General features: G+C 33.0%; 1 protein-coding gene across 1 annotated transcript in view; it reads left to right on the top strand.

Moving 5' to 3' along the window:
• LOC145294086 (DNA repair protein Ku80-like) overlaps window positions 1-24878 on the top strand; it is a 74458-nt gene that overhangs the window by 24889 nt on the left and 24691 nt on the right. Inside the window, exons 3-11 of the mRNA XM_080141146.1 lie at window positions 398-581; window positions 4766-4814; window positions 7357-7482; window positions 12962-13114; window positions 16737-16851; window positions 19571-19706; window positions 20482-20591; window positions 21027-21089; window positions 22738-22875. Coding sequence (XP_079997272.1) covers window positions 398-581; window positions 4766-4814; window positions 7357-7482; window positions 12962-13114; window positions 16737-16851; window positions 19571-19706; window positions 20482-20591; window positions 21027-21089; window positions 22738-22875 — 1074 coding nt within the window. The remainder of the gene's footprint in view (window positions 1-397; window positions 582-4765; window positions 4815-7356; window positions 7483-12961; window positions 13115-16736; window positions 16852-19570; window positions 19707-20481; window positions 20592-21026; window positions 21090-22737; window positions 22876-24878) is intronic.

Here is a 24878-nt window from a genome sequence, read left to right as displayed (position 1 = left end):
GGCAAGCAGGGGAAAAAAATGTATTCTCTAAAAAGAACCCTGATGAGGGTTTTGTTATAAGCCGAAAATTAGAAACTTTAAATGAAAGTTTATTTAAAAAATAAAAAATATCACACGTCTAATCTTATAACCGTCATGTTTTGAATTTCATTTTCTCTGCACTTCTAAAAAGTTGATTTCTTATTAATTTTTTAAAAAATTAAGTGTTTTGCAGAAATTTTGAGCATTGTGCCAAAATCTACGAATACAAAACAATTCTCAAATTTCCAGGCTCCACTTTAAAATCCCCACACCCCATCGGTATGTTTCTGATATTGCTAAGTATAAATAATATTGTTGCTTGTCTTTTTATTTTCATTAAATTTTTTTTTTTTGCTCTTTTATTTTTATTTTCAAGATATTTTCTGAATCTAAAGATGAAATAGCATTGATATTGTTTGGCACTGCCGAAACGAATAACACCTTGGCAGATGACGAGAATTATCGGCATGTATCGGTTGTGAAGCGTCTTGATGTGGCTAGCTTTGACTTCCTTGAATATATCACCAACTACACTCATTCTAAAACAACATCTGCTGATTGTATCCTTTGAAAATGACTTTGTAGAAGTGATCTGTTTAACGAGACAAATATATATGACAATGAATTTGAATCAGGGCTCTACATTCCGAGTGAAACAATCGCATTTGTGAGTGATTTTTCAAATTGGCGACTAGAATTAATGAAACGCTTACCTTTTAGCGATTACATTTCTTTCACTGACAATCTTCCAAGGTTCACTACTAAGTGAAAAATATCATTTCAATTTTCCTTAATAAAATGAACAAAGTAAAATTATTTAAACAAAGTTTAATGGCATATACTCTTTTTTTAACGAAGGCTATTTAAAAAGACATCTAAAAAAATCAGAATGTTTATACCTTCAAGCATCAACATATAAATTTGTTGTATATTTAAAATTACACTTATTAAAAAAAATGCCGAAAAATCTTTATGATGTACATACTCGTCACAAAACGAAGATGTCATATTCTAAAAATCATATGGGTTTGACTAGTAACTTTACTATTTGGCTAGTAAACGAAAATATTTAGTTGTCAAAGGTTAACTAAAGATAAATTTGTCCATAGAGCCCTGTGAATGAAGAAGAATTACTTATTAGTATTGTTTAGACGATTAAAAAGAATTACTTAGTATTGCTCGGACGATTAATTGGAATTAAAAAAAAAATGAAACTACTTGAGGGATCAAAATCGGAAAATGTTTTTTTTTTCCAATGCCAAAACCAATTTTTTAAATGTTTTTTTCTTTGTTTTTGTCTAAACCTTAATTTTCCATGGTTTTTTATTAATAATAAAATGATATTGATTGTAAACTACCAGTGAAACTAAAATCTAAAGATCAACTCCCACAAGTGTTTTTAATGTTTGTGAAAATATAAGCATATGTTACATTGGGTTTTACGGTAATCCGAAAATAAAAAATAAAACAACTCTATAGCTAAATATTTGAACATTTTAAAAGAATCAAAACTGTAATCTGCAATTTAGAAAAGAATCAGTAATTGTATCAGAATTGTCTCATCACTAATTATTAATTTAAATGAGTACTTGTACAGTTTAATCAAGTCATTAAAAAATGAAAATATTGAAAAAAAAAAGGTTATATTGTACGTATCCATTTTGAAAAAAAATTCACTTAATTTGATTGAGTAGTTTTTTTTTTTTTCTTACAGCGGAAAAACACATTTTTATGACAGCACATTGAAGGCAGACATCTTGGATTTTTTCTTAATTTTTGTTTGGAGTTTAGAGACGCCACAAGGAGATAACTCCAGTTAAAGCGCTGACACACCCTCCCCATCTTTAATACTAGCTTTTCTTCCTAAAAAATCAAACCTTTTGCTCGGTATCATAACAAATTGCTTTTTCGCTGTAAAATAAAAACTACTTGATGAAATTAAATGAAATTTTTTTTTGGAGAACTTCATTCCATAACGGATATGTACAATTTAAACTTTTTTTCGATATTTTCATTTTTTTTTAATGTCTTGATTAAACTGTACAAATACCTTCAAATGTTATAATTAAAGTGTTGCATGTCCATCCAATTTCAACTCGCTGGAATAAATGCAAGTAACATAATTCGTCTTGAAATCTCTGAGGCAAAACTTGAAATTTATTTTATTAAGTTTTGTAAATTTTTTCATATGTATGCATGTGTGTGTAATAAAAAGGTTACTGTTTAAAGCACTGTTAATATGGAATGAAAATTCCACATTTCACGGTTTTAAAAACCAAAATAAGTGCAGAATTTTTTAAATAAATAAACAAATTTATTTATTAAAATTAAATTTGATATTTCGATTCATAACAGAATCTCCGCAAGGAAAAACAATTTTTTTTTTATAAATCTCTTCTTTTTTTCTTTTTACATACCATTATGGTGGTGGTAATGCCACCTAGCATGTTATCCTTCAACTGTGGTCGAAGGGTAGAGTTCAAATATATGTATATATATATATATATATATATACTCGGGTTTTTTTATTCAAAAGTAATGGACTAATGAATTCAACGAGGTTGTTAGATAGTGCTCAATAAAAAGAGCTGATAATACTTGTTTATTGTTATATAAACATGCTCACATCCTGCTGCTACAAATAGCCACTTGTTTCAATCAAACAACAGATATCATCAGGCAGCGACTTGACTATTCAAAAGTTGTCGCTGGCTGATGATATCTGTTGTTTGATTGAAACAAGTGGCTATTTGTAGCAGCAGGATGTGAGCATGTTTATATAACAATAAACAAGTATATATATATATATATATATAATCATTAGTTATCATTCCAAAATCAGAAGATGTATTTAACTCACACTTATACATTTTATTCATTTTTTTTATGAAGTGTGTCTTACACGTTTCATTAAATAGCGAAAGACCTCTAAGCAACTCATCAGAGGCAAATGTATTTTTCTCAGAAAAACTTTCGGAAAGTTTTTTTATTTGGAGGAGAAAAATGGAGATATTTAAAGTCTGAAAAAATATAAATTTAAAAAGCACTTATTATAGTGTTTATAGACAACCTTCCCTAAAAAGAATAATCAAGATATATATCCACACTCAGCATTTCAAGAATTCTTCATATGGAATTCCTGTTAATATTTCTGAAGTTAATATGTATTTATTATTTTTATTAGTATTTTTATCTCCCCCTCCACATCCCATTTTACGAGGGGCGTGCAATAAGTAATGCCCCTGACCCACTTCCCATAGCAGTAGAGCAACGAAACTTGGCACAGTTGTTGGTCTTTCTCTACATAGGAACCACCCAGAGTTATGCATTTCTCCCATCGTTTGATGCAGCGCTGGAGACCGTTTTTGTAGAACACCCCAGGTTGGTTCTCCAACCATGACGTGACTTCGGAAATCAAGGCTGCATCATCTGGGAAATGCTTTCCTTTCAAAAACAACTTCATGGCTGGGAAGAGGTAAAAGTCAGAGGGTGCAAGGTCAGGAGAGTAGGGAGGATGGGGAAGGATTTCATAACCACATGCCCATGCTTTTGATCTGGCAACATGCAAGTTGTGGACCGGAGCGTTGTCCTGTAGGAGGAGGGTACCTTTGCTGATCTTTCTCCGCCTCTTGATCTTGATAGCGTCTCTAAATTTCCTCAAAAGTGAAGCATCACTACTCTGTCCTGGTCCCAGAAGACTGTGAGCATGACCTCGCCAGCAGAAGGCTGCACCGGGGTCTCTTTCTTTGGAGGTGGTTAGTCCAAGTGCTTCCACTGCATTGACTGGGCTTTGGTCTCTGGATCATAGTGATGGATCCAGGTTTCATCCTGTGTAATCAGTCTTTTGAAAACTTTGACTCATCTTCTTGGCACATCTCCAAATTCATCCTCGAGTACGCGACGCGTTCTCGCTTCTGGAATGGTGTGAGCAACGTGGGAATCCATCTGGCAGACACCTTATGCATATGCAAATGGTCATGAATGATAGTTTCCACAGACCCTGTACTAATCTTGACATCTTGGGCTATTTGGTGAATAGTAATGCGCTGATTTTCCAAAATGGCAGCTTCAACTTGACGAACAGATGCCTCATCAATGGCAGAAGGGGGGGGGACCAGGTCTGGGAGCTGTTTCCACAGACATCCGGTCATGTTTGAATTCACGATGCCAGCGTTTTACAAGGTCATATGATGGGGCATTATCACCATGAGTTTCTTTCATTTCATCAAGTCTTCTGTGGTGTGCGTCCTTTCAGATACAAAAACCGGATCACTGCTCGACATTCAACAGGTTCCATTTCACACCTGACTCAGTTCAACACCTGTAAAGCAGAAACCACAATTCGTTCAGAGCTGTAATTTGCTACATAACCCGTAGATATATAAATCATTGCACATGCAAAATTTCAGCTAGATCAGACAACTGGAAGTGGGTCAGGAGCATTACTTATTGCACGCCCCTTGTATACACCTGGCATCTTCATCTGCTTTATTCCGAATTTGAAACAATTCTATTGAGTAGTTTTAGAGTTTATAAATACTGACAGATGAAAAATGCTTGATTATAATATAATTATAACAGATTTTTGTAAAGTTTTTGTTTTTTGTGTTGAACTTTTGTTGTTGTTCCTTTTTCATTTCAGTTTCTGTCTTTTAATTCAGTATTTAAATTCTTTATTTTGCAGTACCTTTATATTTTTTTAATCTAAAACTCTGCATTTAATTTTCCTTGATGTTGTGCATAGTTATTGATGCTTTGATTGTTGCAATGGACCATTTACAGACAGCTTTGGCGTAAGTAATATATATTTTTGTTGTTTGTCCAGAATTCCTATCCTAAAACAAAAATAAAGGAAAATCTATCTGGAAAGAAAATATCATGTACCAAAAATCACATAGATTGATCAAATAGTTTGTAAATAAAAATCACATAAATTGATCAAATAGTTTATCAAGAAAAACATTTTTTAAGCAAATTTAAATTTTTCCAATGCCTTCCCTCTTCTCCATTTTAAAAATAGCTTTCTAAAATCTTAATTTGGACTTATCTCCCTTGTTTCTTTAATATGGCTACATGAGAGTGTCACTTATAGTTTAGCCATAAAATTTGATTTTTTTTATTTAAAAGTAAAACTAGTTGATCAATTTATGTGGTTTTTGGTGTATGATATTTTATTTCCGTCATGGGCCTAGCGCTATATTTTATTCTCTCTAGACCGTTCTACCTTGCTTTTTTTCTCCCCTGTTGGTTTGTAGCGGAACTTACAGACTAGCAGTTGATATTATGCAGCAACTGTGTCATACTGTTTTGCCCTCCCACAAAAGCCGAAACAATCAAGTAATTTTTTCTTATACATTTTCAGTATCAAACTGTTTCACATTACACTTGCATCAATTTCTGTAAATAAATGTACATCGGTTGTAAATATAATTTTGACGAATTTCGTGTACTCATTTCTTGGCTAAAGAAACCATGTGACTATTTCTCAAATCTTTTACTTAACAAAAAGTGGGCACACTTCACCTGCTACATACTTCTCATCGATGGTTTGATCACGCTCTTTTCCTTCTCTTTGCAAAACTTAATCATGTTCTGCAAAGTCAAAAACAAAACACCACATTTTTCTTCCACAAAACAACCAAACCAAACACCATGAATAAATATGTGAAGATATAAAGAAACATAGGAGTATTTTCTAAAATGACTGAATTCAACATTAAATTGAAGAGAGTTGTTATGCCGTAAAAACCATTCTTTTATAACATTACATGATTTTCCTTTCTCTGGTTCCTTGAAAAACATTCAAACACAGTCAACTCATAGGTCAAAAAAGGTCTATATTTGGTATAAATATCAATATAGTTTGAGTACAATAACAAATAAATTTTGTTATTGGTGAAAGTATTAACTGATTTATTTTTTATTTTATTTATTTATTTTTTTGCAATTTTGGGCCAGGGGTTGAATTTTATTAAAGTTGTTAGTGCAACCACACTATAATAGCAAAATTCAAAATTTTCAATATTGAATAGAAAAAAATTAAAGAAAATATTTTTAGACAAAAATTAGTGAAAATAAAATGTTTGGCTAAAAAACACGGGAGAGTTCCACGAGGAGGTAAATAGTGTGTAACTATTGCCAATTTTTTTTGATGAATTGTGCATTAACAATCATAAATATGAATTACTTGCCAATTTTTTTTGATGAATTGTGCATTAACAATCATAAATATGAATTACTTGCCAATTTTTTTTGATGAATTGTGCATTAACAATCATAAATATGAATTACTTGCCAATTTTTTTTTGATGAATTGTGCATTAACAATCATAAATATGAATTACTTGCCTTGTTTTTAGCATAACTGAGTTACTTCCCTTGTTATGTCAAGTGTTCTCAAAACAATATGGCGAGAGTTTTTATGATAAAGATTGAAAACTTGTGTATTTTTTTATTTAAATCATGTAATATTCAAGTACTTCTGACATGCCAATTAAGTGGCATTGCTTTTAGTTAAAATCGACACAAAAAGTCAGATACCATTGTTTTTTTTTATTGATTTTTTTGTTGATTGAATTTCGTTATTGTAGTGTAGTTGCACCATTTTTTAAATAAAAAAAGTAGCAAGGCTATAATCAAAGTAAAAAAAAAAAATTAAATTCTTTTTTATGTTTGTATAAAAGGCTAAATATTTGTATCATTTTGGATTCTTAGAACCACAGTTCTCATCTTGAGAATCATTTTTACAATATTTTGGTTGATTTAACCTCCAAGCTTTTTTCACATCTATTTTGACAAACTCATGGAATCTGCACAATTTCCAATGGGACTTTTTATTGGTCCCCCGACAAAGGAGGGATTGGACTTAGTAATTGACTACCGTTTATTTGTTCGCACTTTTCGTCTTGAATGTTTTTGAAATTTTGCACAAACATTAGTAAATTTTTGCCAGAACAGATTTTCCAGGATAACTATAATTGCCCCCAGATCGCTCATCCACTCATTTGTTCGCACTTTTCTTAATAACCACGCCTTGGATTTAAAAAAAAAATTTTACACAAGTCCTAGTGAAAGTAAATTTTTCACTCGTAGAAAGGGGACCTTGCATGCTCGGTTTGTTTAATTCACAGAGTTTGTTTAATTCTGTCAGGCATGACTGGGTGAAAGTCCTAAGCAATTCGCAATTGTATTTTTAATTTTTTTCGCCTGCACGGAGGATTGAACCTTCAACCTCCAGAGTGTAATTTTACAACTGAATTTTACCAAACACTTTATCCACTGTTATGTTTTTGTGTTTTCTTCATACAAATCTGTTTAATCCTTGTTTATTTTCAGAAACAAGAAGGGCTTTAAAAACAGACAGGTGATGTTACTGTCCAATTTAGACAACCAATTTGAGGATGATCAACTGAACGACATCATTGAAGGAATGAAACATCAAGGAACAGAATTGAATGTCATGTAAGTTCAATTTATATATATACTAGCGTTGCCCGGATGGAGGATATTGGCACAAGGACGAAGCGATGTTAAGAATGGCTTCCACTTGCTTGAAATAAAAAAAAGAAAGAAGTGAGTAATTATTTTTCCACACTAACCATTAAGCCAAAGAGGATAGTGAATTCAATGAGTTGGCATAAGGACGAAATAAAAAATAAAAAAGATAGAGGTGGGATCGAACTTGAAAACGTAGAGTAATTAGTCTTCCTTGCTAACCATTAGGCCAAAGAGGATAATGAATTCAAAGAGTGGGTAATTAACTTAAGAATCATAGGAGTCGCCACACTTTTAAAACTGGCCAGGGGCCAGGTAAGCTTGCTGCTTTCTGTCGGTATTTATTTGTTTTCCCACGAAGACAAAATGTGACACAATTTGTTTCAAATTTGAAATTTTCTCGGTATAGAAAGGTTTCCCCCTCCATTGACTGAGAACTAATCTGATTTTAGTGCAGTGATGCCACACCTCGGCCACCGGGCCTGCCGTTTGTGTTCGAACAGTTTCTCTTTACATGAAAAAGCCAAACAAACAACCGAAACGACGGCATGTTGGGAATTTTGTTTAACTCTATCAAAATAAAAAGATAAGAGACGCTGTCCGTTTGCGAATCTAAGATATTATGATCTAAGAAGTATAAGAAAACTTCTGGAATCTAACCGACGCAAGAACCCTCATCCGAAAAGCCTTTCATGGACACACACACACACAAACGCTCACGCCCATGTAACATCATCTGTGTATAGATACTCCCTTAGGCATTTGTCTATTAAAATGGTCCTGTGGCGATGGAAGTCATTTTTGGGCTCATGGACTTTAAGTGTCTGAGGGAGTGGCACTCGTCTGACAAGACGTTGCAATCATTATATATTATATATATGTATATACCTATATATATATATATATATATACATTAGTCCTAGGGTGATTAAAACAACAGTCCTTAAACCACTTTTATGCCCCTTTACAAAGATTAAAATCAAGATATAATTGTATCTTGTAACAGAATACAGACACAAATGCAAAATAACATCACTGTAAGAAAAATACTACAAAAAGGAACTTTTGCACATACAAACAATGACATTCCTAACAACGTTTGAGAGGACAGAGGTCAGAGAGAAGAGGACTATCATGTTAGAGATGGGGGTGATGTGCACGGTGGGAGAATAAGGAAATAAATGCTGCTACAAAAGAAAGGAGTCAAGTTATTACTTGTCCTATGTTCCTTGCGATGTAGACTGTATACAACGTGTGGGTCCCGTGTGTAAACATGTACAACGTTACATAATGATACTGAAACTTATGTCCAAAATATTTATTTCTAATTTGATCAAAATCCATTACATGATTATGATTCTAGATTTTTTTTTTTTTAATTTAAGGCTTAAACACAAGGGGTCTTAAGAAGAAATTAAAATTAAGGGAATTTTGCTTAATTGATGTCTGATAACTATGGATCAAATTCAAATCTAATGTATTTGAATTTTCAATTGTGAGTTTGTGTGCTAATGTCTTCTAAAAATCTTTTAAAATACTCCTAAAGAACTTAAATTTAAAGAATATTTATTCATTCATGTCTGATAATTATAGTTTAACTTTTTAAAAAATTGGTTATCTGATTTTTCACTAAGAACTTACATCCCCTTTTTATCCTTTTTGTAATAAAACTAAATTTAACTAAATATAGCCCACATTTATACCTCATACACCTAGTAGCTTTGTTCCAGAGTTCATCATGGTTAGTTTTTTTAGGAGTGAATCCTGTATATACAACATGTATAAGCATATCCAACTTTTTATCGATCCTTAAAGTTAAACAGCCTTTAGAAATCTGGTATTAAACCTACCCCGACTGCCATTTGTACATGTAATATTCTGAATATATGAACGCAATGCTGAAATATCAAAATCGTCTGCTCTTTTTGACTTCCTGTTTTTGCTGTCCATTTGGCTGGATAATTAAGCATGGACAAAAAAGCCATTCTTAACATGTGGGGGTTTCACATTATCTGAGAGGAAGATAATCATTAATCAGAAGGGACGATATCTTACTTGTCACCGTCATCCCATCTGCAGAGCAGAAACTGGAAGTAGAAAAGTACATACAATTTTGACTATAACCCACACAATGATCAAAAGCAGATGCACAAAAAAAATCAACTGGGGGTAATCAAAGATAATTTCATGATTTTTAGCTATATGCCCAGTCTGTTAAATCCAAGGTAGCTGATCAGCGGCTTGGTTCCCACCAGTTTTGGCAAATAACAAATAGGATCCTGAACAGAAGTGTGCGTTCTATCCCAACCATTATCAATGGACCAGAGGTTATCTCGTCAGCGTCAGACAAGGCCAAACTATTTGCAAAGAACTTTGCAGCTAATTCTACCCTATGCGACAAAGGCCATCAACTCCCCATATTTCCTCCTATAACACAGAACAAGCTAGGTAACATACAAATATCTGTGCATGAGGTCGCCAAGCTAATAAAAAACCTAGATTCCAGTAAAGCAACTGGCCCTGATGGCATCCCAATTATAGTGTTAAAAAAGCTTCAACCAGAACTTGCTCCCATACTTACGAAACTATTTAAGCGCTGCCTTAAGGAGAAGTGCTTTCCGACCCCCTGGAAGACCTCATCAGTTTGCCCTGTATTTAAGAATTCAGGTGATAAGTCATCTCCCTCTCAATACAGACCAATAAGTCTTCTCTGTGTTATGAGTAAGTTACTGGAATCAATACTAAATAGAGAAATAGTCAACCACCTCAGCAGGAATAACCTTCTTAGTGACACACAATATGGTTTCCGCTCTGCAAGATCTACCGCAGATGTGCTGACGGTTATATCCCACAGGATTAGTGAATCTCTTGACAAAGGCTTCCTTTCTAGGGCAATTGCTCTTGACATATCAAAGGCCTTTGACAAAGTATGGCATAAGGGTCTACTTCACAAGATTTCCAGCTACGGTATAACTGGAAATGTTTTCTCAATCATTAAATCATTTCTCTCCGATAGGCTCATAAGAGTAGTGGTAGATGGACAAAAATCGGAGGCCTGCAATATAAATGCTGGAGTCCCTCAGGGGTCAATCCTGGGCCCAACTCTCTTCCTGATCTACATCAATGACCTCCCTAAACACATACTTAAATCATTCGTTGACATCTATGCTGATGACACGACCATCTATGGCAACACATCAAAGGCTGTAAATGACGAAGTTCTCTCTGATTCTCTCTCCTCTGATCTCGAGCGCGTGGTTCAGTGGGGGAAGATGTGGCTAGTTACCTTTAATGCATCTAAAACCAAACTCCTATCCTTACATCATCAACGCTCTGATCCCCAGCTGGCATCAATTGTGATGGATGGCTCTCGTCTGGGTGAGGCCCCGTGTTTTGACAAGCTTCTGGGTTTGACCTTTACTCCTGATCTGAAATGGAACACGTACATCAAGTCTGTTGCCAAGGTCGCAGGAAAGATGGTGGGATCCTTCTACTGCTCCAGAAGATATCTCACTACTGATGCAATTCTCTATCTATATAAAAGCCAAGTACAGCCAAGGATGGAATACTGTTGCCATATCTGGGCAGGAGCTGCCAAAAACAGCCTATCATGCCTTGACAGAGTACAAAATAGACTTCGTGGTTTAGTGGGGGATGCCCTTTTCTCTACCCTGCAACCCCTCTCCCACAGAAGAGATGTTGCGAGCCTATCCTTGTTTTATCGTTATTTTCATGGCAGGTGCTCGTCTGAACTCCAATCCCTGGTCCCCCCTCGCCAAACTTTCACGAAAAACACCCGTCTAGCTGAATCCACTGTGAAAAATTTCCCCCACTCTATATCTGTGCCTAAATCAAAACGCGGATTTCATGAGCAAAGCTTCTTTCTTAGAACTGCACACCTGTGGAACTTTGTTCCATCTGCCTGCTTCCCTCCGGACTACAACTTGGATGTCTTCAAGTCTAATGTTAACAAATTCCTAATGAACCGCCCCCCTAATTAAACACTTCATAAAATCTCCTCACTAACGTGATGTACTTGCAATAACCCTTATCCCTGAGTGGCTTCCGGGCCTTGATAAGTGGTGATCACTGTGTAAAAAAAAAAAAAGAAAAAAATGATAAAATAATGATAAAATAGCATGGTCCTTAAATCTCTGTTGTCCAAAGGAGTTGCCGACCTTTGAATTTTAACCCATTCTAAAATATGGTTGCTACTAGCCCTCTCTGCACTTCCTCATAAAATTTGATTTTCTTAATTTAAAAAACAAAAAAACTACTTGATCAGTTTGTGATTTTTGGAATATGACATTTTCTTCCATGATGAGTATATGCATCATAAAAACTTGTCTGAATTTTTGTTTTTTGAAAAAAGTTAAATTCTAAATAAGAGCTGATTTTTCAAATTATTTTAAATGTTTTACAACTAATCACTAGCGCATTAATCACAATTTTTTTTTTTTTTTTTTTTTTTTTCTTACATTGTTTCTCCACACATTCTATGGGTCCATGTCCCCTTCCTACCCAGGTTGGGAAATTTGGTACTCGTGCATCTTTTGATCCAGATTTCTGTGATGTTGGCTTGGACTGGACTGGACTTGTAGCTGACGAGATCCACGGAGCAAACTAAGTGAAATAAAAGATGCCGGGAAACAATTAACAACATTTATTATAAAATATTTTTTAAAAAAAACAAACCTACCTTAAGTTTAATGAATAATTTTATTATTTTTTTTTTAACTTTAAAAAATTGTTAGCAAAGCTATGTGAATGTTTTCATGAAAGTTTATACTGTTGATGTTTTATTTTTCCATTTTTTTCAAGAAGAGTGGCAATATTTCTTTTTTTTTTTTTTTTTTTTTTTAACACAGCGCTTCGATGAGTCTCCCAACGTAATTTCTTATAAACAGAATCATCGATTTCTGCTGTGTGCCTTGGGCCTCTGTGAAGATTCCTAAGGAAATAATCCTGGCAAATGTCTCTAATGAATTTCTTCCAGTCGGTAGCAGTATGTTCCAACACAATTCCAGTTCCACATTCTCTTTGTAGATTTTTTTGCAGTGGCCTTTTTGTGTAGCGACAATTAATTTCCAAATCTTGAATATTTCTATTTTAGACCTGAAAAAAATCTTCTGGTACACAAGGAGGCCTACTGTCTGTTAATCAAACGCTCAATCAAATGATTTGAAAAAAATCAAAATCAAATGATTTGAAAGAAAATAAAATGTAAAAATATGTACCCTCCTTTATTATCCTCCAAATTATTTGAATACTTTAAAACAATTGAGTATTTTGTTTTTCTCAGCGTTTTAACGTTTGATCAGCGCTGAGCTTGTTCCACCGATTCTTGTCAACTGTTAATTTCAACATTTTTTATTTCCATTCACTACTCATATCCCCGGAGATTTTGACTTTATTATGAAATTGATCAATTTTATTTGTTTTTTAGTGGTCCTGACCTTGATGATGAAGATGATGGCTCAGGTGACGCATCAATGCTGACAAATGGAATCAAGAAAGAAAAGACCAAACAGCAAAAGGCAGGAGAAGCTGTTGTGAAACGAATGCTCAAAGAGACAAATGGAAATTCCTATACTTTTGGGTAAATATCTAAAAAAAATTTCAAAGAGCTGATCTTCAATTTCAAGAACTTTTCTATTTTAACTTTTCCATTTATGTAGGATTTTGTTTTTTTCACCTCTTACAAGGCATATCGCTACTTGGATGTAAGGGGCTACTATTTGGGACCATGTCTAGGAAAGAGTTACAAGATGTTGGTTTACGTTACATTTAAACTTCTGCATATCAATACGGTCAAGGAAGTAGGGAGCAGGAAGGTAATTCCAAAGTCTGACTGTCGAGAGAAGAAACTGTTGGAGTAGCAAGCTTTCTGGCATCTAGGGACCTCAATAGTGAAGGAGTGTGATTTTGTTGCTAAGCAGGTTTGTCAGGGATATGTATGTCGAGGGGGCACAAGTGTAACGAGTTCATCAGAGCACATTACATTAAAATATTTGTAAAACAGGCACAGAGATGCAACAGTGATGGGACAGGGGTTGGAGCTTAGTTCACAAAGTGGGATCTATTAGATTGACGACTCTATTTTTGGACCCTCTTCAAGAGGGAGAGACTAGTGGTAGGTGCAGCAGCACAGATGTGGCAACAATACTCGATGCATGGGCGAATGGTGGCTTTGTAGATATACGTTGATATAAGCATTAGATTGTTTATAAAAATAATGTATTTTTAATGCGTAGATCGTCTCTATTTTTGCTTGGTAATTGACTCTAGATCAATTTTAGTCTATTTTGTATTTTATTCAGACTACTGTTTGCATCTTGGATGTTATTTTCACATTTCGGCCAACGTAATCTCCAACGTTCAAGTGCATCTTGAAGATTTTAAAAAGAAACATTTTTTAAAAGACAATTTTGTTTGTAACAATTTTTATTTAAGCATGATGTATAAATAAATCTATATATATAAAAGCGAAAATGTATGTTCGCTTTTTGTGCATGTCCAAGAAAGGCTTTTTTCAGAGAAGCGGTCGGTCGCCTAATAACTTTTTAAAACTTTTTATATCACATGTAAATCGTAATATCTCAGAGTTAGCAACGGAGCTCGCCTGTCTATTTAATTTGCTCGACTTTGGGAAGATAAATATTCAACAGTTTTCGCTCGCCGCATGTAGATTAAGCCTTTTCCTATAATATATCCCCCTACGTCTTGGGGGGGGGACATTCCCACACTAAATGAAATGCTACCCTGCAGTCAAAAGTTGACCTCATTAAGTCATTAAAACGTGCACCTGCTAATTTAAGTTATTAAATAAATTCAAACGTGTTTTCGTTAGCATCTCGCGGTGGCGCAATAGTTAACGTCGAACGTTTTTTTTTTTTTTTTTTTCACACTTTAATTTACAACTTTGCCTCAAGGCTTCGGGTTCGATCCTCATACTTACCTACCAAAACATTATATTTTATTTTAACCCCCTGGAGTTTTGATTTACCCAAAACCACACACACCTCCAAACACCCGGGCAACGCCGGGTACCCCTGGCTAGTCAAACATAAAATGAAATAAAATATAAAATATGTATGAGATACGTTTGAAAGCCAAATTACAATGCAATATTATGAAAATAAACAAATATTTATTTGTTTAAAATTAAAAAAATAAAATTCAGTTAGTAAAATGTTCGCATGTTGTCTGTCTGCAGAATTATTTTGAAATGCCGGAAGGATGCATGAATGTGGTTTCATTAGAAAGAGTAACCTCTCAGACACATGATATCAAAAAATTAGAAAAAATCGTCAATTATTTCATGTAGAAATATTGTTTTATTTGAGGGGGGGGGGGCAGGTAAAAACATTGGTTTGGATGCTGTATGTGAATTGCGCATGCACGAACGTTTGATTCATTGTTTCGTTTTAAAATGCTATATTTGTATATAAAAAATAGATGTTACTTTTGGAATGCCCCTCATATTATGTGCGTGTTTATATATATATAATCTGTCTATCTTTCTATATCTACTGTTATATAAAAGGAACTTTTTGCGTGTGTGAGTTTGTTCCCTATTGACTCGGAAATGGCTGGACCAATTTTTTTTTTTTTTAATTTTACAAGGTGCTTGACGTGTCTGGCGGTGTTCTTATATAGCATGTGCCTCATAAGTATAGAAAATCAATAATTGAAAAATCTAATTAAAGAAAGAAATCCAATTTTGATCAAAGTTAATGCTTTTATACAACCTAACACACTGTACACTCTTTAACCCTTATCCTTATTTATACGTGGTGATACTTTTGTAAAAAAAAAAAAAAAAAAAAAAAAAATCACAAGTGCATTTGAGAAGTTTTATCATCAGACAAACAGAAAGCCCACTGTATAAAATCAATCATAGATTCTTTTATAAGACAGGAGTGTATTCAAAATAAATGTTTCTTTTTAGAGCACAATTAAACCATGATACTTGAATTTTGTACGTTTAACTTTAATTCAAGTGATTATGTAAAAATAATTTCATAAAACCAACAGTGGATTCTTTGATAAGACAGGGGCGCGTTCAAGCTTAATATTTCTGTTTAGAGCACCATTGATCCATAATACTTGATTTTTGCATTTTAATCTTTAAGTGAAGCCATTATTTACAAATAATTTTATTAAATCAACAGTACATTCTCTACAGTGCAATGTAAAATACAATGTATTGTGGACCAAATCATTGGTTGGTAACATGTAAAGCTTCCTCCTGATACACTGCAGGAGGGGTGCCTAACTAGAGCAAGCAATCAATCGATTTAATTAAAAAATGGGTGATTTCACCAATTTTGATGACAAGTATGGGAGGATGGAACATTTGTTGATCCTCATTCAATCCTGGACAACGTCATTTCTCCCTGCTAGTGTGTATGTGTATATATATATATATATAAAATGTATCCATTTTAAATGTGGAAATTGATGAATCGCACAGGTAAGAAATTCATTTTTATACTATGAAAAGGTTAGTAATTACAATTAAGAATAGGAAATTGGGGAAAAAAAATTTTTGTAACTTGTCTTCTTCCTAAGATTAAGGGTGGTGGTGTTTGATCAACACTGCTGGGGAGCCATGATGTAATACACTGTTTTGTTTTTAAATCCCCGAAACAGTGTTTCATGGTAAACAACTGATGATCCCTTAAAAAATATAAAAATTGGTATTATAGTAAATTTGAGAGTTGATGCAGTGATTGCAGGTAATTAAATGACTTACTGACTAGATGTTTTTTTTTTTTTTTTTTTTTTTTAATGAATGATAAAAAATAATTTTTTGTGTGGTTTCAAATGTTAAAAACTTCAAAGACTATATATATATATATATATATATATATATATAATTTTAGTGTTTATTCCGACAATGCTCAATATAAGAGTATAATTTAGTAGTATAAAATATACTTGTGGCAAGTAAGCTACTTATAAAACATTTGTGTTTTTATTGGTAGGCGATAATAGGATTAAATAATTAAATACTACTGGCGGTTTGGGGGGGGTACCTGAATGATGTCATAAAATTCCTTGAAAAATTTAATCCTTATTAAAAACTAATTTTAATTATCTATTAACATATCGATTTCTATAAAAAAAAACCCATCTTTTTTTACATATATATATATATATAGAGAGAGAGAGAGAGAGAGAGAAGATTTGATTGGATTTTTTTTATTGTTTTGCAGTGAGGCCCTATCTATGTTGAGCCAATTTACTTCAAAACAAACAAATCCAACTGCATGGAAATGCAATTTAGAGATTGGTGATCTCATAACAATTCCTATCCACGGTTATATCAAGGTAAGGTGCACACATTTGCAGGTATGCATTTTTAGTGGGATTCCACTTTGGTGCAAAATATGGCAGTTCAAAATAAAAAACAGGAAAACTTATAGATGACATTTATTTGGGAAAAACATTAGCGTACACAAAAAATTACAGGAAATTATCAAATAGAATTTTAATAAAAAATAAAAATGACTATTTGTCATCTCCGAACATTTTTTCTTTTTTTTCCCCCCCCCCCCTTTTTTCTTTTTTTTTTTTTTTTTTTTTTCTGCTATTGACTTTTCACATCACTGAGAAGTGATGTCGGAAATTGAGTCATATTGTGAGGTTAAAGATAAATTCTTATAAGTTGGTGCTTTTGCAGTATAATTCGATTTTAAATAAATACATTTTTGGTAAAAACACTATTACATACTTATGTATCATGCTGAAGTTAATAAAAATTCCCGAAGTTACATGCAATAATGCAGTCAAAAAATTATTCCAAATAAAAATAAACTTACTACCAGCAGACGTACCCAGCATTGCTTGGTATTAAACATAACATTAAATTTCCTTTAAAAAAATTAAGTAAAAAAAAACAAAAACAGAAAGAAACTGAAACATGTGCATGCGAATATTACGTTTTTATAAACAGTTCACTTCTTGTAAGTAAAAAAAACAAAAACAAAAAACTTGAGCTGAGATTGAAACCAAAATCTAAAGACAGTGAGTCAAGTACGATAACCATTGGGCCAACTTGCCACGATCGTTGTGTTTTTTATTTTTAACGTAAGTAATCTGTCATGTGAATGATTCGCATATGTACATTTGTGAAACAGTTAACAAACAGATAAAAATCCAATGGGACCCCCCCCCCCTTAAAGTTCTAATTTTTTACTTTTGACCTCTTAGCAGCAGCTTTTTCTGGCTAAAAACCGATTAAAAAGTTTTCCACATGTCTGAATACCCTATATACCAAATTTCAAGTCTGTAGATCAAAAATTTGTTGAATATACAAGTTGAGATTTGTCGTCTCACACAAGCATCCACATTCTTACTTTTATAGATATATAGATAGATACAGTTTTATCGTGTTTGTTAATACTCTTAAAATCCAGGGGAGGTAAATGCAAACTATGATTTTGACAAAATAATTGTTGCGTACTGATCTATATAATTTGTGTGGTGTGTATATAACTATGACAGGGCCGTTAATCGATTATCATAGATGTATGGGTGTGTGTGTGTCACACATACAGTCTACAAGGAGGTCTTAAGACATACTTTTTCTCCTCTTTTCGGTCGATGCCTCTCACGACGGTTACCTTCAATCTGGAAATCAAATCATGCATGCACTTAAAACATGACTTGTTTATTATTATTTATAGACAGCCTTTATTTAGGATCTTCCTCATTTTTGGGAGGACCTCTGCATCACTGAATTGATTCAGATCTCTTCTTTTTCCTTTCTCATCATGACTGTGAGACTCTCGTTCTGACTGATTCTGATCACCGACTATGTGTGTTTTGTCCTTATATATTGAGATATGGTGTGGAGTGGCAAATCCTATCAACACATCTTGCATTCAACATGCACTGACCTGCCTCGTGATCCCTGCTTGCACACAGGTGCAATGCGTCTGTTAATTGAAGCCTGCCGGTCTTAACCTTTCAACCTCTCTACACTTGAACACAAACAAGTTGGTTCAAGCTAGTATCATGTTAACTGTGTTATTGATACATAACATCATTTCAAAATAGAAAGTAGCAGATTTATAATATCTTCTTTTTTTTTGTACAAAATAATATCTAGTAGATTTTCTACTGTATAATTTTTTGCAATTATTCAAGTTTCTACTAATTTCAACATGACGTAATATTGTTTTAACCAAAAATGCAATTTATGAAATCAAGTTAGACTATACAAGCACCAAAAAAATGCATTGAATTGCTAGAGAAGCATTAGAATCAGTGTGTCACTCTAGAAAATTTTGTTCCTATATTATAATAACAAAAAAATATTGAATTTCAAGTGAAACAAATGATACCCACATAATTATCAGGTCTCAAATAGTAACATATCCAATAATTACGAAAAATTATGAGGTAGAAAATAATTATTAATGAAAAGAAATTTATCAAATAAAGCGAAATCACTGTTAAGTTTACCCAAAAATGAGATAAGTTGACAGGGTAGATAATTAAGTTCTGTTGCTTACGTCACATAATGAACAAATTTGAAATGTCAGACAAATTTTATTCCCCATCAAAACTTTATCAAAAATTGTTTTTCATTAATAATTATTTTTCTGCCATATTGTTTTCCATGATTTTTTAATATGTTACTGTTTGCGACATGACAATTACGTAAGCACCATTTGTTTTCCTTGAAATTCAATATTTTTTCGTTATTATAATATAGAAGCACTTAGAAAATAGCAGATTTCTAATGTTTTTTTGTAAAAAATATTTCTAACAGATTTTCTACTTTATAATGTTTTGCAGTTTTTAAAATTTCGACATCACAAGTAAGTACATAATAGTGTTTTAATCTAAATTGCAATTTATGAAATCGAATTAAACTACATAAGCACCAAAAAATGCATTGAATTGCTAGAGAAGTGTTAGAATCAATGTGTCATCCAAGAAAGAGACTACAGAGAGTAACGTTAAGTTTTGTCTAAAAACCATTGTTTTATTAGTTAGACCCAAGACTTAATGAGTAATGCATTATATTTTTTGATTTCAGTTAAAATCTCAAAAATTAAGTCAATCCTGGAAAAAAGTCTATGCTAAAGATCCTGATGCAACTATAAAAACGTCCAAAACATTCCACTTGAACGATGAGGAAGAAACAGAAGTTGATTATGATGGCCGTGTTGAAGGTAAATATATTTTTGTTTTGTATTTTATTGATCAATGGTTTAAAAAAAAAAAATCTTCCAGGCAAATTCTATTGTTTCACAATAGCTTTCATTCTATTTTTATCTAATCAACTTTGATGAAACTATTTCTCCATTTATAATTTGAATGATGAAAGTATTTCTTCATTGAAAATTTTAATGATGAAAGTATTTCTTCATTCATGATTTGAATGATAAAATTATTTCTTCTGCCATTTTTTCATATAAAGCGAAAAGGTAGCCATTTTTTTTTTTCCACATAACATGCAAACAAGATGCTTCCAATTGGATATAAAAAGCCTGATTTTTTTTTTTTTTTTTTTTTTTTTTTTTTTTTAGAGGCAGGGTTGATTTTAGATTTGGATGTCAGAGTAGCAAATGTCAGCAGTGCGTTGTGTTCTAGAGTTGAGTTTTAACAGAATGTTAAGATTTGGAGTTGAGTTTTTACATCAGTGTGTAGATTTGGAGTAGCGAGTTTTTGGCAGCAGTGTGTCGAATTTAACAATTTTTAACCACAGATCAAGGGCAAATGGAGTGGCACTCTCTCTTATATTTTGGCGTAACAGTTAATGAAGAGTGAGCCTATAGATTGCCCTCAACTATAGTTGTCCACTTATCTTTAGGCTGGCGTACTTCTTTTTTGATCACAGATATGTGAAGTTTTTTAATGTTTGAAAATGTTTAAATAAAATTTATTGATGTGCAAAACAAATATGTAATTCTATTTTTAGAATAATTTTTTTCTTTTTGTGACCAGCTTATCGTTATGGATCTACTTTGGTACCAATTACGGAGAAAGATAAAAAGGAAATGAAAGTTAAATCTGAGAAATGTTTTAAAGTTCTTGGTTTTACATGTGCTGACAATGTAAGTAAAGCATTTTCACCACATCTTTTATTCATTTTTTTTTTTTTTTTTTTCATCTCAAGGATTTGCTTTTTAAATTTTTTATAAACTAAACATTTTTTAGATTTACATAGTCAATTTTTGTAGATTGAAGTTAAGAATCCACCCTCTTAACTTGGATTTCTGACCCTGCCCTCTGAGCTTGGATTCCCGAGCCCACCCTCTTGGATTCCCAATTCCACTCTCTGAGCTTGGATTCCCGACTCCATCCTCTGAGCTTGGATTCTCAATTCCACCCTCTGAGCTTGGATTCCCGACTCCATCCTCGTCACATATTTCACAAGCAATTTTCAGTTTGTATTATTTCATGGAAATTATAGAAGCATGTTTATCCTTAAAATCTAAGGACGCCAATTGATTATGCTTAAAAGTAGAAATACTGTTTTTATTTTGCAGGTGCCATGCAATTACTATGTAGGGGATTCGACCATGGCTGTTGTGGCAGATCCTTCAGACTCTGTGAGTATATATATTTTCAATCTATTTGCATTATTAGTTACTTCAGACTCTGTGAATATAAACCACTAGTCTCTCTAGTCAAGGTCCAGAATAAAGTCTCCAACCTAACAGGTTTTGCACTGTCAACCAAACTCCAGCTGTTCCATTGCTGCAGCGTTGTATCCCTGTGTTAATTTTACAAGTATTTTAATAAGATATGCGCTGATGAACTTGTAGGACTTGTGGCCCTATGACGTAAATGCCCCGACAAACCTGACAAGCAGCAAAATCCCACCCCTACACTGTAGAGATCCTTAGATGTCGGAAAGCCTTCTACTCTAATAGTTTCTTTCCTCAAACTGTTAGACTTTGGAATTCCTTCCCGGTTTCCTGCTTCCCTAACTGTACTAACATGCAGAAGTTTAAATGAAATGTGAACAGACATTTTGCGGCTCAACTTCCTACATAGTGTCCCTGTAGATATGGTCCCAAATAATAGCCCTTTATGTCCAAGTGGCACTGTGCCTTGTTTCGGGTGAATTAGATTTAAAAAATATCTTTCTTTTTTTTTTCTTTTTTATTTGCATTATTACTTTTTTTTTATGATATTCATTCCTGTATGAACATCCACTTATTCTTTTTACATCATTAAATCTATTTACATTAAGTATCTTCATGCCTTGTCTGGAGTAACTTCTATATAAAGAAAAATTTAAACTATATTAAACAATTATATTCAATTCATTAAATAGCCATGCAATACTTTGATCCAAATTTAACTTTCATAAAAGTCTCATTCAAAAACCAAAACTAGCAGGGCTACTTGCTGTTGCCTGGGGCAAAAATGTATATATAATAAATTTATTGTGTGATTAGTTGGCATTTCATTGTCAAATAATTACATAATGCCATTGAAACAACAAATCCTGACCCAGTTGACCCCCAGAGAATGATTTATTATTTCTAAATTTTAGATATTATTCATCCAGGGCAATGCTGATCAAGTATATACCAATTTTATGGGTATTTGTTTTGTAATTTTGGATTTCTAGCTGCACATACAAATATACATAATTGTTGGTTACTTGATGTTAGTATACAGCAGATACTAAGAAATAAAAATACTGTTTGCTTTCTTTCTGTTTATTTACTGTTTGAGAAACAGGAAAAATTTTCTGTTGGAAAGTTCTTTTTTTTTTATATCTTTTACAAAGGAATCCCCACTTATCAAGGCTCAGAGGTCACTCGAGGATAAGGGTTAAAGAGTGTACAGTAGTCAAAAGGACAATATCATAGTAATCGTTAGAAGTGTAAATTTGGTAAATTGGATTATTTAAGGAGAACGGCTCATCAAGAACTTGTTTACATTGGACTTGAAGATAGCCATATTGTAGTCAGCTGGAAAGTAGGTAAACAGAAGAGAGTTCTACAGAGGTGCAGTTCTTATAAAGAAGCTTTATTCATGGAATCTACGTTTAGGTTTAGGCACAGATAAAGATGGGGAAATTATTAATAGTATTTACAGCCAAATGAGTGTTTCTTGTGAATGTTTGGCTGGGGGGGGTGCATAGATTGGAGCTCAGATGAGCACTTGCCATGTTTTATTTGAGAGACTGCTATATGTAGCATTGTATGTCATTAATTTTGTTTTTAATTCTCTTTTGAATAGGTGATGCAAGTCATGTTATCTGCACTGATCAATGCTTTATATGAGACAAATACAATCGCCATTGTGAGACGCGTTTACAGTGCCAATTCAGCTCCCAGGGTCGGATGTCTTGTTCCCCATATTAAAACAAACTATGAGGTAAACCAAAACCGTTTTGCATACAAATCTATGCTCATATTTATGCAGCATTATTATTTATTTTTCTCTTCTTTTTCTCTTTTCTTTTTTCTCTTTTCTCCCATTTTCTATTTTTCTTGTTTTTCTTTTTTTTTTTTACTGTTTCCTTTTTGTGTTTTTCTTTTTTTGTGTTTTCCTTTTTACCTGTTCCTTTTTTTTCTTTTTTCTATTTCTTTTTTTCTGTTTTTCCTTTTTGTTTTGTTTTTCCCTTTTTTCTGTTTTTCTTTTTTTCTGTTTTCCTTTTTACCTGTTCCTTTTTTTTTCTTTTTTCTATTTCTTTTTTTTCTGTTTTTCCTTTTTGTTTTGTTTTTCCCTTTTTTCTGTTTTTCGTCTCTTTTTTCTTCTGTTTTTTTCCTTTTTTCATATGTGTAAAGTATGATGTTCACATTCAAATTTCTGCATGTTGCTATGCTTTGTTTGTTTGTTTGGCATCATTCATTCCCACAATTTCTTTCTTAAAGAATATCGGGAGGAACCACGTGAAGGTTGCCAACATCCCTAAGTGAATGTGTTTCTGTGGAATTAAATAGATTTGAACTTGGTACACCCAGGTTGTCAGCCCTTAAAATTTTTCTTATTCTATGAAGTTTCATAGAATGGTTCTTATTCTCAGAGGAAAGTTGTTTAACAAAATTCTTCTTGGCTAATGGGAATAATCAGGACCCTCATATCTCGTTATGGGCCAACAATAACTTTTTCACTTAGATTTTTCCGCGGGAAAAGATACTTTCACCTCAATTTTAAGATGCCATTTTTTCATTTGGAATTCACTCATGTTCACCGATCAACCACTCGGATAAATATTACATTTAACATTGGACTATTTCATTTGCATCTCTACATCATCCCACCAATCAATATTTTCTTTGGATTGTACCACATTTTTTTAACTTTTTCTTCATCAAGCCTGGATTTCATTTGGGATATCCTTTGCATTATTATGGCTTCTCTCAGCTTTATAGCTTTTCAGTTTTTTTATAGCTTGCCTATGAATATTATTTTGCTAACTACTTTCATCTGCAGATAAGATCCATTCTTTGAAACTCCATGGAATAAGGCAATTTTTCAAGTTTTCATTTTGTATTCGTTGTCAAATAATAAATTTGTTGTAAAATCTAATTTACAGAGTTGAAATTCAATTTCTTATATCTTTGCTCTATCCCAAATAATGATTTTTTTTCATCTGGTTAAGATTGTCCTATAAATATTTATATTCGCTGTAAGTTTACAGAATTATTCAATTTGTAAACTAGAAAATATTTTGAATTTTTGAATACATATATAAGACTAGCCTGAGTGCCCTGCGTTACCCAGGTGTTTGGTAGTGTGTGTTGAGCAAAAAAAAAAAAAAAAAGTTTGGTAGTAGACAAGCAGGCTCGAACCAGTGCCACAAAGGAGGAAAAGAACGTGAAATAAAAAAAGCTGACGTCTTTGTCGTTGCATCCATTGCCAAACCGGAAGTAGCGAAGGTTTAAATTAAGGCTAGTCAATCGAAAAGAGGAGATGACTTTCGAAAATATTGGCAAAAAAGCGACTCCTCCCTCCTTGTAGAAAAGTATCCAATTGAAGGTGAAGGAATTAATGCTTTTGACCAATTTTTCAATATTTGTTGTCCGAATGGTCGAGCTTCAAAATGATACCGACCTCGTGAAAATCCTTCGCCTCTGGTTTTAGACAGAGATACATACATACATACATACATACATACATACATTTAAACAGACAAGTGAGATTTATATTATAGATAAAATACAAAAGTAGTTTCAAAAGTAAAGCCTCCTCTTTTTTTTTTTTTTAACTCAAAAAGTTGAAGAGCTATGAAGATGGTGGTGGTACAATTAAAACAAGCAATCTTTTGTGTTCCAAAATTTATTTTTCTATTCACTATCATTCAATGGCACATCTCTTCTGATGCATATTCATGACAGGAGTTGCTTTCTTAGCGTCTCACACGGTCAGTATCT

Source organism: Euprymna scolopes, chromosome 15, assembly GCF_053919585.1.
Source record: "Euprymna scolopes isolate OS-2025 chromosome 15, ASM5391958v1, whole genome shotgun sequence".
NCBI lineage: Eukaryota > Metazoa > Mollusca > Cephalopoda > Sepiida > Sepiolidae > Euprymna > Euprymna scolopes.
This window is presented reverse-complemented; position numbering and strand designations above follow the sequence as displayed.